The sequence below is a fragment of the Chrysemys picta genome, chromosome 3, assembly GCF_011386835.1.
Source record: "Chrysemys picta bellii isolate R12L10 chromosome 3, ASM1138683v2, whole genome shotgun sequence".
NCBI classification, from domain to species: Eukaryota; Metazoa; Chordata; order Testudines; family Emydidae; genus Chrysemys; species Chrysemys picta.
Window position 1 is genome coordinate 120,481,149 of NC_088793.1, and position 15,324 is coordinate 120,496,472.

The 15,324-nt window shown below is 36.3% G+C and overlaps 1 protein-coding gene across 7 annotated transcripts in view; it reads right to left on the minus strand.

The window, feature by feature from the left end:
* Positions 1-1,342: 1,342 nt before the first annotated feature.
* Positions 1,343-15,324, minus strand: part of WTAP (WT1 associated protein) — a 39,225-nt gene continuing 25,243 nt past the window's right edge. For 4 of the 7 annotated variants that reach the window (XM_005291546.5, XM_005291545.5, XM_065588903.1 and 1 more), the window contains exons 5-8: positions 14,874-15,001; positions 10,025-10,203; positions 4,933-5,087; positions 1,343-2,696 (exon numbers count right to left, since the gene is read on the minus strand). In XM_005291546.5, coding sequence (XP_005291603.1) covers positions 2,113-2,696; positions 4,933-5,087; positions 10,025-10,203; positions 14,874-15,001 — 1,046 coding nt within the window. In that variant the 3' untranslated portion in view covers positions 1,343-2,112. Of the gene's footprint in view, positions 2,697-4,932; positions 5,088-9,466; positions 9,813-10,024; positions 10,204-14,873; positions 15,002-15,324 lie in introns of those variants that run through there. The other 3 variants (XM_065588905.1, XM_065588904.1, XM_065588906.1) reach the window with 1 other exon arrangement.

Consider the following 15,324-nt stretch of genomic DNA (forward strand, 5'->3'; position numbering starts at 1 on the left):
ACTGGCAATTTAAATGAAACAATGCTTTTAATATTCAGTATCAGAATGCATTATTTTGCAAAGTAGATAACTACATAAGAAACAAAGTCAATTTAAAAAAAATCACATTTGAAAATCACTTATTAAAAATAGCATATTGCTGTAATTTGAAGATTAGAGGAAAAGGTATTTTTCCATATATTTACTCTGAACATTTGATGGCACTGTGCAGAGTCAATTTTATCATTCACCTGTAGTTTCCCTAGTTGCTGTGAAATGTGCAGATACAAGCGATAAAAAAATTGCCTATCAAACCACAAAAATATCTTGAGGATTCAATGCAGGTGTATCTGAAACTACTTTTAACTCATTTATTAAGATCTACTATATTTCATGTTGATGTCTAACAGGAGACCTACAGTTTATTACATCAATGGTTTTGTTTCATAACATGTTATCTCCATCCCCTCATCTCTTGATATTGCTATTACAGACACTTTAGTATACCATGGACTCCACATCCTTCTCTAGATTACAGTACCAAGAAAATATCAAAACATTTATTCTTATAAGAATTTAGTAAAATGGATAGTGGACAGTTTCTTTTAACAGCAATTAGTTAAAAGATGGTTTCCAAAAATCTACATGGCTTACAAGTACTGCTTTACAGCAACAGAAGTGCAAGTGCTTCCACAAGTAGGCTGCAAAGCTGGCAGCAGTGTTTCTCTTTTTTTGCCTCAGCTATGCACAAGCAGCATAAAACCGTCAAGTAGCAGATTGGCATTTTTATAAACACAATTATCTGGCTAAATCACTTCGGTTCTTAACCCTAAACCCACCAGATAAGTGAGTGCCATACCTTTTAAAATTGCTTTAATTTTACCTTTAACTAGAAATGCATTGACACTAGATAACTTATCTCGTTTTCATACAGCCACCTTTAAATTGGTAAAGCAGATTATGTCACCAGAAACTCACGTGCTGAAGAACTTGTAACTAAAAAACACACTTATCTGACTATATAAAGTGTGCTATTTTTAAGCAGTTTCAGATTTGCTTTAACTCAAGATTAAGGTTAAGTTAATTATAACAAAACCCGGAATAACTTAATTTCTTCATCCTTCATAGTTTAATTCCTTGTGAATTTACGCACAAAACATTTATACCTCGCTAAGAATCAGATATGACACCATGAAGCCTGCAATATCAATTCTTCACACATGGTATTATCATTTCTTCATTTGGTGACAACAAAATGAATTTACAAGATAAGCACACACACCCCAGCCACCAAGCCAACCTGAAATTAAACTACAAGAACTTATTTTTATTTATTAAAAACAAAATGCCACAGGTCTCAAACTTGAGTCTTCAGCATGATTTTTTACTATGTAGATTGGTAGTGGGCAAATAATCCAACAGAAAACATGTACAATAAAAATGCATTGTATACAAATACATCATATGAAACCAATGCAGACTAAAATAAATTACATTATTAAAAGTCTTTATTTAGGTTTGGTCAGTACAGGTAAGATAATATTGGAGTCACAGAGCAATATGCATAAACAAGATACAACAGTTCTTAAAACTGAGTAACTATGCACACAAACTTCTTAAACATTCGGTCACCTAAGGAGAAATGCACAGATGTATGGTGGAAAAAACTGTAATTAACACTGGAACTACTACAGGACTCCTTCAACAAGTCCATCTTTTAGTGATAAAACTACTGTACTGGGCAAGCTTGGCAGTCATAAACCCACAGCTAGTATGACAAATTTTGAATGTGGTGTAAATATAACAATATGAGTAAGAATGCCCTTACACAGCACAGGTTCTAGATATACACAGATTTGTACAGACATCATTTATGTTATACTTTGTGGAAATAATTTCCATTTTCAACTTCACATTAACTCATATAAAAATAACTTGAGCCTACACAAATGTCCTTTTAGCAACATTCAACGTAATTAACTGTTAAAATTTCCAAAGTGGCAGAGGTATTGAAGCAAAAAAACCCACAAAAAGGCAAAACTGTGACAAGTATGCACTAATTTAAACGGTTTCTGGACAGTATCCTCTCCCAATTTAAATGACACTGTATAAAAGTGTTGCAGAAAAAAAATGTTACAAAACTGAACCCTGGACATTTACATTGGAGTCCAAACCATTCTGAACATGACGAGAACCCACAGTTCTGTTACCTTTCATGCTCACTGTTTTCTCTTCTTGAGGATCATGATTGGAGTCTGTGTCATTTGAGTGGTGAGTGAGTGAGTTTTCACTGCCAGTGGGAGAGTCTACACTTTCATACCCAGTACTTAGTTGGTTTATGTAGCTACAACCGCCTCTGACAGTTCTATCTTCAGAGTGGTTGGAGAGCTTATTACCATTCCCTGGAGACGCTGGGAAGTCATCTTCTGTGCCACTACCCTCCCTATAAAATCCAGGCCCAGACGTCCTCTGATGGGAAGAGCTGCCGTTGCTCGGTCCATTAGCCAGACGGCTGCAGTCTTTACCCATGGCCTCTCCCTGGTCTGTAGGCTCAGAAGATGGAGTCCTGCTGGTACCTGGGGCTGAGGCCTGGGACTGCTGCTGCTGGAACTGAGCCAACTGCTGGCGAGTCTCCTTCAACTGCTGCTGGAGAACTAGAATGGTACTCTGCATGCCCTCTACCTCCTCATCAAGCTGGATGATGAAGTCATTCAATTCTATATAGAGAAAACACATTTGGAGCACACACTTAATAGCTCACACATCTGGACCCTAAAACAGTACATAAAAGAACCCTGAGTAGATAGAGTTATTACTAAAGGTTTGTATGCTCAAGTTCCTAGAGGTCTGTATTTTCAGCTGTTGCATCTGCGAAATGTGTGATGTTGCAATGTTTTATATGGAGGAAAACCTAAATTCCAAACTGCCATCTACATACTTTTTCAAAAACAGCTATTGGGGAGGGTGGGGGTTTGTGTGGAGAAATCCATTCTTGGACAAAGGGAGGGTGTAGAAATAGGTGCTGGGAAATAGCTGAACTCAAAGTATTAGTAGGAAATATTCTGCAAGTGAACTTCACTTCCAGGTACACAATAGGTTAGCAGCAATCATAAAAAAAGGGACAAAGCACATTCTGATGCAACATATGGGCTACTTGTAGGTATTCAGAATCATTAGTTTACTAACAATATGTGCTTTAATTACTTTTCCTCCTTTCAGCCCTGCATAATGAGTACAACAGGAGAGAGATGGATTCCAGTCTGATTTGTGCATCATTAACAGAATTGTTAACCAAGTTCCAACTGTAGAATTTTTAGTATGGATGTATAACAAAAGAAAAACAGCTTGCCTCTCATAGCCTGTATTGCGGTTGCAATACTGGGAGTCAGGGAAAGAAAAAATTGTATTGGCAAATTGAGCAAGTCTGACCAGGTCAATAAGAGAAATATGGAATAACAGTGCAATTTTTGGTCACTTTTTACATTAAACTGCACATTAACTCAAAGATGACAAAGCAAAACATGCAGTCTATATTACTTTATTTTGATGTTTTATAAACAAAGTATCTTGAAAAGGTGGACTTTTCAGAACTCTAACATACTATTTGCAGCTATAAAGGAAACTTAAAAAAAAGAGAAAACGAATGGTCATGGGTGGAAGAGAACAGAATTGTGGACTGGTTAAGATCTCAGGCCTTTTATAATCTCACTTAAAAACATTTGCCTCTGTAGGGAAGGTGTGCTCAAACCCCTAGTGGTTGCTTTTAAATCATTCTGAAGCTTGTAATACTGCATCATATTCAAGAGTAGATATCTGCAGAGGCAATTTTTGAAAGAACATTCGCTTCCTTTGATTCAACTACCAACTTGATAAATTTAGAAGGAAAAAAGTCACTTGGATGATTTAACACATTAATTTGGGGAACCGAAAAAGTAATCTTCATTCCAGTAACCTATTGCAAATTGATGCCACAATTGTAAGAACTGTTTTCCCTAATTCTTCTTAGACATTCTACCATTCTACAATGAGCTTCCTCACAAAGGAAACAGATAATCCTATCTTCAAAAACAAGTACATCATGTCACAAGCCATTAACCAGCTACAGGTTGTAAAGTCAAATAAAATCTGCATAGTCCTGTTGAACTTCTAGCTTTCCTTTTTTGCAACTGGATTCAGGGACAGTGTCAGACTTAATTCTGAAACTTTCTTTTTTAAATATTTTATAAAAAAGTCTAAGGGTCACGCTCAGGACAGTAAGTTTAAAAGAAGTTTCCTGACCTATGTTATAAACTCTGAACCGTTAAGACTGGAAATTTAGTAGGCTAGGATTTTTTCTTCCATTTCAGCTATGGGGAAAGAAGTCAGTTCACAGATCGTTTCACTTGCAGGTTCAGAGGCACTAATAAATGCTGCAATATTTGGATTGTGACTATTGCAGAACATTTGTGTAAAAAATAGTCACTGAAATGTAAAAAGATTCCTGTGAACATTTCTATTGATTTTAGGTATTGTTAAAAGGCTGTTTTTAGCAAATGAAGTGAGACTATAAAACATCCCATCAATATTTGCATGAAATAAAAAAATAAGTTTTAGATTTAACAGTTCAGTAGTATTTGCAGTCCAGAGAGTGCAAAATATTGTGTTCAGACCCAAAAAGTGAAATAGTTTCATTCTCCACCTTCAAGTGACTCTCACCCCAGCGTAAGCGTCAAAGTTAGCCTTAATTTTTTTGTTTTAGTAATCTAAGGCAACCAGCACCACAGATAAGAATTTTTAAGTTATGTTTAACCTGACATTGTCCCTTTGATTCTGGGAAAGAAAAAAAAAAAGAAAAAAAAGAAGTGTCTCATGCTCAGTAACGGGCGAATTTACAATATCCACACGACCAGTAGATTAAATAATTAAGCCAGTGCAAATGCAAGGCAATTTCCATTTTCTTAAAAAAGCCCTTACCATCCTGACTGCTTTTTAGTTCCTCACTATATTTCTTCTGTAAAGCCAGCTCTGCCTCAAGCTGTGCAATGCGTCCTTGGGACAGCTGCCTTCCAAGCTCTTGATTCTCCTGGATAAGCATTCGACACTTCGCCATTAACTTTTTGCCTGTTTGGCTGCAAAGGAAAGAGCCATCTATCACAAAATGAAGATAAAACCTTCTGTAATCTTCCTCAATTACAATTATAACAGAGATAGGAGATGCGATTTCTGCATGTCACAATTTAAGGAACATTGTGCCTCAAGGTAATTGTCATAGCAGAAAGTCTCCCTATAGTTACCACGTGCTGTTCCAATGTCTGTTGATCTTCTGTCGCTGTTCCGTAAAAGCGAAAGGCAAATTCTATTACTGTAAATATGAATGGCCACAATGTTTTTGATTACTGACATCTGGACTATCAAGACACAATTTGGCATTTGTCCATTCTCAAAGGAAGAAAAAAACAAGGTTAAGTATGTGCCTGGTAATCAGACAGTGAGTTACAAACATTAAAAGTGATCCTTCACTTTATGTACTAAAAATATTTTACTAGCTATTCAGCTTTTTTTTTTTTTTTTTTTTTTTTTTTAAACTGTCAGGTTTGGAGAATATTGAATTTAATGATTTTTTTTTGATCAGCATGAAAACTTCTTAATGCACCTGAATGATTAAATATTTATATTTTTCAAATTTTGTACTTTTGACACTATATACATTGCTTTGTTGTTTCCCCAATAGCTACAGTCAGCTCCTTCTCACTCACGAGTGTGAGAGGAGATAACAGAAAATGGAGCTGAAAAATACAAGGCAGCAGGGGGATCCAGGAGCAAGTATAAGCAGCTTTTGTTTTTTGTTTTTTTAGTTTAACCAGATTTGAAAGTTGACAGTGTCCCTTTAAGAGTGTCTGGTGATCAAAAGCCAGGAAACATCAGACCAAAAAGTATTTCATAGGGAAAAAGCAGATTTGATATTCTGCTTTTTGCAAAATCAGGAACACATGCATATCTTAAATCTTCATGTTAAAACTGCAATGTAGAGCATTATAGGAACTAGTATGCAAATTAATATATAGGCAATAATGTTTATTTCATCACAAAATAAAATTGATAGCTAAAGCCCTCTACCACTGTTGGTCTGCCAAAGCTAGGAAAGTAACCAAATGTTTTGCCTTCCTTGAGGTTCAGCAACATATATAATGAAGCAGTCCTCTTTTTCCACAGGAAATGAAAGCCCTAGAAAAACAGAATTAATCAGGTTTGTGATTGTACTTCAGGACTTGTATTAGGTAACAAGCCTGAGGAGGTCAGCTTGAGACTGTATAATAAAGTCACAAGGGCAGAATGAAATTTTGCATATTAAAAAAGAAAAAAAAAATTGCTAGTATGCTTCACATCCACAGCAAAACTGGTGCCCAGCCAAAAGTCACTTCAAATCATCTCTCAATTAGCTACTGCTTAAGCATTCAAGCTTTTAACACTTCAGATTTTTAAAAGTTCTGCCAACTCTGTCCCATTTAAAGTCTTCCAACTGACTCTCCCACATCTTTCAGATGGGCTGCTCCAGAAGGAATCTGGCTGCGTAAAGTCCTGGAAGCCTGCAAATGTGCTTAATACAGCAACCTGTTCTTTATCTTGATGTGATGTCCAATGCCAAGTCCTTGAAGCTTAGAGTTGTGCTGACCTAATACAATACAAGTAATACAATTTAAGATAAAAATTTTCTACGGGATGCTTATTTATTCTGTGTAAACTAGGACCACTTTGGACTTAACCAATGTGACAGATATTGCAAAAGCTTTTAGGCAGATAGGCAATGATTTAGCCAGTTCCAAGTTCCTGCTACTGGTAAACTTTTATTCTGTATTTACCACCACTATAGATTTCAAAAGTTTATAATCATGTAATGTCTTCATAACAGCCATTGCCAACTGTTGCATGTATTAGTATGCACCATTAACAACCTCAGAAGCTTTGCACCATTCTAGAATGCCTGCTAATTTCTTCACCAGGTCTGTTCCTGCCACAACAAACCTTTTGCTTTTATTACCCGTATAGGAATTTGCACAGTTACCTATAATGCAATTTAACTTTTCCCCTCAAGATTGTCTAAACATTTTGTACTACTGAGTTTGAACAAACCTACCTTGCATGTTGAATGATGTAATAAAGGTAATACATGCAAGAATAACAAAGGCAGTAAATCTTAGAATAACTCTGATTAAAGTCACAGAACCAGGTTTTGCAACTGTATGTTTAACAAATTTATGTGAGAACACATACTATAAAACCTGTAAAAATGGAAGAAGTTCAATTTCAAAAAAGGCTAACATCCGTAGCAGTAAGCTTTCTGTAAGTGAAGTTTCTGCTGACATTTAATTTAAACAAAAATGCGTATTATGTACTGAATGTTTAAATGATGATTTAAATGGCTTAATAAAACCACTCCCTTCTTTCCCCCTCTAAACATCTGTCAGCAAGGATAATGTTGTATGCATCTACCACAATGAAGTCCTAGGCTTGATGCTAAACTTGGGCTTGCAGTGGTATTAGAGCAGACACGTGTTGTGTTAGTTCAGAACAATTTAAGATTTTGAAGGAGAACATCAACTCTTTCAAACATGAGATGAGGTGCCATGAAATAAGAGCGGTTATACACAAGGACGGGACGATAATGGGAAACAGGTCCTAGTGAAACGATAAATGAAAATTTCTACAAACCCTTTATAGCTTGAGCAGTCTGACTCATTATCCCTTTACCAATGAAAATAAAATCATGAACCCAATGACAAATAAAAAAGTTCCCTAAATAATTAAACAGACTAGAAATACATAGTTGATTCCTTGCATTCTATTTCCTGCACATATCTAATATGTATTTATATACTTGCACCATGATTAGACTCAGATTACATAGAATTTGAATTAGGGAATATTGTTCAGTTCTCTTTTATCACTTACATTTAAACACAACATAACCTCCCCCCTCAAGACTATATAAAAGTTAGCAAAAAAAATTCTAAATACTTCTGCTTGAAATTAAGACAAAGTGGTAAGAAACATCTGTCACCTCAGTGTCACACAACACATTTTGATCCAGAGGACAGTTTTGCATCCTTTATCTAAATAAATTAACTGATTTATAAACTCCAAGTTAACCAAGCAATCAGCATGGCTGGCTTTTTTGACTGCATATTATAGTAAATAGTAATTTCAAATTTGGTAACCAGTTAACACAAAAATTGTTCACTAATGCAAGTCTTACCTTTGTTTTGATGCTAGACCACTAAAACCTTACATAATACTGGCACAGCAAAGTAGGTTCAATAGATGTGTAAATTTTTTTTAAAAGTTAAAATTTTGAAGGTTCTTTTGATGTAAATCTATTGCTTAGATAACAATAAGCCTACACACAAGCACACTACTCTCTCGCCCACATTAATTATCTGACACACAACACTTTAAGATATTTTGAGTTGAATTAAAATTTAAGTGATCTTAATGAAAACTGCATTTTGAACAATAAGCAGTTATTGTCTACCCACCTTAGAATACATTACCTTTTATAAAACTGAACCTGGTGGATTTGGGGTTTTTAGGTAGGTTGGTTTGTTTGTTTTTTAAATGATATGGTTACACTGAACTTTCCAGAGTGTTGGACGGAGTCATGAAATAGTGCCCGAAATACATGAGCACTATACCAGTCCACATAATTTCACATTTCTCTGCACACTTACACATCTCAAACATGCACTCTGAGCTGTCCCATATTACTATTCTTGCAAATAACTTGGGACAACATTACAAAAAGGCATCAATAGAGTAGCAAAGCTCCTTGATTGATTCCAGCCAGAAGGATGCATGCATTTAAATTATTATTATTTTTTAAGAATATGGTCTTCCCTCTTTTTTCAGAGAACGAGACATCTTAAAAGGTAACATTCTCGTTCATTACCCCAAAAGTTTCACAGTACAATAGAATGACCAGTCAAGTTCCTTAAGCTCTATATTAACAACTCTTTCAAGGCACATTTTATATAGAAGTGCAATACAAAAACAGGCATACAATGAAACAAAAAATACCCCACACCAACACTGAAGACAGTTGCCATTATGTGTGCCTTATATATGGAGCATTTGAGATCAGTTCTCAGAACAGAAGTTTGAAAAATTCTAATTTCTGCATGGAAACATGCAGTGAAATACTTATCACAACTAGTTTTCCTCATCATACACTCTAGTTGTGATCAAATATATTGCTTCAAACAATTTAAACCTGCAATTAGATAGGACTGTATAAAATACAGGTACTATTTTTGAGTCCACAGTATTATCAACCATCCAGAGAACAATCCATTATTTAAAATCATATTGACTTAAGGCTCAGTGAAATGCTATATAGCCCAAATGCTAAACAGTCAGTCAAAAGTGTACACTACCACTGATGCGATATGAAATAGCACTCTCTCATGGCTATTTAAAGCTGGTTAGCAAATAAACTCTTTAATGCAAAATTCACCTCATTGAGTTTTGACCCAGCAGTTCAGTGAACAAGCAGGAAGTCCACAGTCTTATTGGCAAAACTGACTTACAGTGTCTCTAAGTCACTAGGCTCAAGGTTAAGAGCGAAGCATATTCCATTTTTACATTTTACTGGAATTTTACATGTTCAATTCATGATTTAAAATCTCTAGGTTCTCTCTCCTCCAAACTGTCTGTAGACACAGTGTGCCACAGACTTAAGACTTCTGTTTCTCCCTCTATTTCTTCAAATAGAACCACTTTGCACGTGTCTACATGTTCTAAAAAGGAAAAAATTTTCAGAGGCGGCCACTTCTTCAGAATAGTCCGACGCCATCAGGCCTCTGAAGCAAAGGGGGAGAAAAAAGCTGAAACACAAGGTTCATCTGGTAAGTTTTACATTAAGCATTACAAGCTGGACAGTATAAGAATGTGGCTTTTTGGCTCAAAACGTCTGAGTCTTGGTGTGGAAACGAGTACTTGGCTGTCCCACCATAGCATTCTCGCAGTGAGACTGTCAGGGAAGTCTTGACTGGGGAGTATTTGTTTTGTTTACCTATCAGGCGTAAATTTCCAGGCACTCAGTTCATTTTGGGCTTGTTCCAGTTTGTCTTTAGTCTGTTCCAGTTCACCTTTCATTTTTAGGAAAAACAAGTTGATGGCTGGATCCACCATTGTTGATCTCAGTTGGGCAACGCTAGGCTGCTGGACTTGCTTGAGGTACTGAATCTGATTCTGCATAAAACAAGAGAAAAATTGTTACTCATTTATAATTTAAAAAGCTTCAATGATTACAGAATGGACAGAGTTAAAAAACCACATTGTTCTGCTGATGGAGTTAAAAGCTCATTTTTCTTCCATATTTTAACTGTTAAATTCACATGCAGATAGCAGTATTAACTAAAGTATAATCAATAGGAAAATGAACCCAGAATAGAAAAAAAATAACTCAACTTACTTTAAATTTGAAGGCTACAAATTTTGCTCCTCTCTCCCAAATCTAATTAATTCTTCATACCACCTCAATTTAGGTTTGCATAATAAGAATAGCATTTAGGTTACTATAATCCTCTACTTTTGTACTATTTGCATTTTCTTTTGAAAGGTGACTACAAGTAGGAAGAGTATCAAAAACACACTGAGTTTTCCCAGAGTCAAATTAGAAATTGAATAGTTTCCATATAGCTGTAATGTAGGCCAAATCAGAGTGATGACATTAATGTCAACAAATAAATAGCGGTTCTTACTATTTCCAAATTGTTTGTCTGAAATCCTGATGTGTTTTTGAAGACCACAAACAAGCACCTTTGATGCTGGTTTGTATTATTTGCAGTATTCTTATTATTTAAAAATAAAATCAGAAAGCTAAGGTTGAAAATCTGTTTTGTTACCGAGTATGAAACTTAGTTATCTTGTTTTAAATGAATTTAAGCTATACTTCAACAAAAAACAAGGGTTTCTGTTTGGATTTAGGTTCGACTGCAGATTCTGCAATCAAGTAATGAAATCCCTTGTAGAATAATGGTTAGATTTGTATTTACTTTCAATTTACCTATTTTCCTATAGCACATGAATTACTTATAGAACCACTGTTACCATATTTAAATATGATTCATTCAAATGCATTTTTGGAAGTGTGAATTCTTTCAACTTAAAAACCACGTCTTTATATATTTTACTTTAAAAGGGGTGCTAAACAGAAGGATTTGAATTCTAAATCCATACACTTGTTAAAATTACATCTCCTTAGCACAGGCAGAATTGGTTTATACTAAATTCAGTTTAATATGCTTCCTAAGCCTCTCTCATGTTTCTTGATTACAGCAAGTAAATTAAGAGTTTCACAGGCTGAAAAGAACATCAACTTTAAAAATTACACTTCGGTTTGATTTTTAACTGTCGTGGTCACTTACACACCCCAATACTGCAGGTAGGTGTGAATGGGCAAATCCTTGTACCTAAGTAAAGTTTCACTGAAGTGAAGAAAACTCTGCACCAGGCACAAGGATCTGCCTGCAGGATTGAGGCCGCTTTGTATACATGATAGAAAAATATTTGTTTTATTTTTTTATTTTGTGCATTTGACAGAACTGCATGTCCAGTTAGCTTGATTGTTCTCTTTGTATAGTGAGTTTATGCTATTTGAGTGAGTCTTCCACATAGCAACAGGGAACCAAAAAAAAAAATCTGACTGAAAGACCACTACCATTGAAAACAGCAGTGAAGACCCAGAGGCAGGTTTAGTCCCTGAAACCAGTTTAAATTCTAACTGATTAGATTTTATTTTAATTATGCAACTTTAAGATATCCACTGTTTCACTTGGACTTCAACTAGAATACCAATTTTATTTTAATTGTTTACAGGAGGTCTTTCAAACAAACTTCAACTTGTCAACCAATTTATTACAAAGCCTTTTTTCAAAGATTCTTTCCAAGAACATGTTTATTACATATTCCCCTCTATATAAAACATATTGCATACAAAACTACACTGAAAGAACATTACAGTTGCAAAGTTAAATAGCCAAAAGTTAGGGAATGCCCTGTGGTGTCATTTTGTATTTTTACCAAATTACCTAATCCACACAGTATATTATTTCACATAGAACATTTCACTAAACGGGCTTCATCTTTCCACTAAACAGTGAGGCCTCACTAACTTATTTTGTTTGTTTACAAAACCCCAATGTTCAACCCATTTTTCACTTAGGTTTGCTCCCCTCTCATATATAATGCTGCCAGTACTGTACTTTATTTATGAAAATACTTCACTTCCAATGTTACAAAAACAGGTTTCTACCACCACCATTTAAAACATATACCAAGCTTCCTCAAAGACTGCACTGCAAAATCAACTCTGAAAGAGTTAAAAAAAATAATAAATAAATAAAACAATCAAGCCTCTCCAATTGTCTTTTTCTTTTTTTTAAAAAAAGCCCACATACTCAAAAGGTATACATCTTACATTTTATCTTTTCTGTATCTTCACTTAGAGGCTGATAGTCCATCCTTTTAACCATCCCGGAAAGAGGAGATTCATAAAGGACATGTGCCAACATGTAAATGGTTTTTTTTTAAAGGGACAAAAAAATCAAGCTGCAATTTGTATTTTTTGACACCTTGAAGTTAAAATAAATTTCCATCTTAAAGATATGAAAAAAATTTCTGTAAGATAATCTTCTTTAGGTGTACGTGTCCTATCTGCAAACAATTTAATGACATTCCAAGAAAACCTCACAGGATTGTCACAGGCTGGCTGTCTCTTTAAGGCAAACCAGGCTCAGCCCTGTCCTGACCTACCAGCTAACCCCAGCTGATGGTGATATGGCAATTTAAATCAGTGACCCAGCTGCAGAGAATCAGGAAGGACTTCTTAAATACAACTGAGAATGCAGTACAGGGAGAGATGCTGTAGAGGAGATGGGATACTCCTGCATGGGAAGCCCAGTAGTTTGGGGCTGGCCGTGGTTAGAGAGCGGAGCTCTACTGTAGAGCTAACTCCTATGGTGAGCTCCTGGAAGGGGCCAGGCATCCAGGGACACTGTCTTGGGGCCAGTGTTCCAGAAGGGGAAGAGGGGCTAAGAGACCCACAGGAAGCAGAGTAGACACAGGTGGCTGAGCTGTGAGAGAGATCTCCCTACTCCTCATAGGCCTTAAGTGAAGCTGCTGGAGTCCCCGGGGAAGGGAGGCAGTAGGGGAATCCTGGGGCAGAACCAAGACACGAAAACCAAGAAGCTCCACAGGGGCCAGGAGAAGCGGCCAAGAAGCAGAGTACTTTGGTAGAGCCTGAGAAGGCAGAAGAACCATAAATCTGAGCATTTGTTTTGGACTTTTAGTTGGACCTTTTCTTAGCCCAGAAGGGGAGTGAACTTTTGTGTAAGCTGGCAGGACAGCCAGGCCAAAGAAGAAGAGCAAGGCCACCTCAGGGCCAAGAAAATGATAACCCACAGCCAAAGACGAGGACCCCTGGCAACACTGCACCCTGACACAAAGGAGCAGTACTCAAGGTAAGGATACATCATTACAAGGATTTACATGATTGTCAAAATGTGTAATCTCATATCTACAGCTACTGGATAATTAAGTCGTTCAAGCTCAGTGGTATGCCATATACACACACACTTGAATTCAACAATTGATTTATGTTCTACAGACTCATTTCAGAAACAGTTTAATTGGACTATCTAACAAGATAAAATTATTCCTGTACGCATTTCAAAAATCTCTCTGAACCGAAAATAACGTTCTTTACAAGAAAAATGAAATTGTTGAAGTCATTCATTTGTAAATAAGAGTATGGGGGAAAAGGAGAAAACAATTAAAAAACCCTCTCTTCATTTCTTAACATTCACAGCATGAGTAGAGAACTGCGACAATGTTTCAATAGTGGCTCTGCATCAGTGATGTAAACCTGACAATCCGTTTCACACTACTTCTGGCACCTCTGTGATCCCGAAGAGGAGGAGGAAGGAAAGTTGGAGAAAGGGAAGGGGGTTGTGAAACTGCTCTCAGCAGAGCTTAGGTCTTTGTTCCCCATGCAAGTAGATCCTAGGAGTGCACTGTGATGGATGGCACACTTAACCCCTAGGATTAGGGAGCATTTTACAGCTCTCTCTCTCTCATGAGTTGCTCACTGAAGAAACAAATACTTGACTAGATAAGTAAAGTAGAGGGGATATGGAAGAAACATGTAAAAGGAGAAAATACAGAATTCCAAGAGAATCCCAAACAAGGAAAGAGGAATCCCCAGAGGCCAAATTAAAGTTAGAAAATCAGAGAAGTAAGGGGGGGGGGAAGAGAGAAAGAGGAGTAGAAAGAAAAAAAAAATCATTAAATATAAAAAGAGGAGCAACAGAAGTGTAACTCCGAGGGAAAAGAAAAATTGAGCTGCTAAATTTCAAAAGAATTCTGATCAGAAAAAAATCAAAGCCTCCTTTCCTAAAATTACTGCATTGTCTACCCATCTGAATCAGTGGGAAGGATAACAAAAACCAGCAACCCAACACCAATATGAATTATGTCAGACCAGAAGCTCCAGCAGTAGACATTGATTCTTGGCACTTAAGGATAAAATGCCACTGACTTCTGCTCCCATATCCAGAGTGAGGAAGTTATTTGACATTTATATATTTGATAAACGATATATTAGAAAATGGACTCATGCAACAGGTTAGCAGCAGCAAAAGTACAGAATTGTTTATGAATGTAACAGTACTTGAATTAGTGCCACTCATCAGGAGAGGAATGTCTTTGCTATAGTTTAAGTTAAAATGTATATTCTTCCATCATTACTCTTTAGATTCTGATCCTATTTTTCCCCACAAGATACGAACAATATGCAGTACATGCTCAGCTGAAGACACATTCCTGTAACATTAAGACGTTTCTCAAAATTAAATACTTACAGTACACTCTTGCATTTCCTGTTCCTTCGTTGCCAGTCTCATCACCAGGATATTCTCTCTTCGGGCAGACTCTTGCTGTTGTTGCTTCAGCTTCTCTTCAGACTCCCTCAATCCAGTTACATCATTAGCTAATATTAATGATCAAATACAGACAGCATAAACTTTAATAGCCTAGTTTACAACAGACTAGTTCAAAGACTCTGACGACTTTAGAAAGCATAAACTGGTTGCCTTTAAAATAGATTAAAGAAAAACAAAGTCAAAAACATCAAGGTTCAGATACTGGAATTACTCTAAAGTCCATTTTACATTTGTGACAGTCCCTGTTAAGCAGTTTCTACTAGTCCTTTTTTGAAAACTTTCTATCATGTTAAATACCAGTAGCAGCAACTGCAAGAGTGCTAGTGTAAACTAGCCACTGCCTGGGCCTCCTCTTCACTAGCACTCCAAC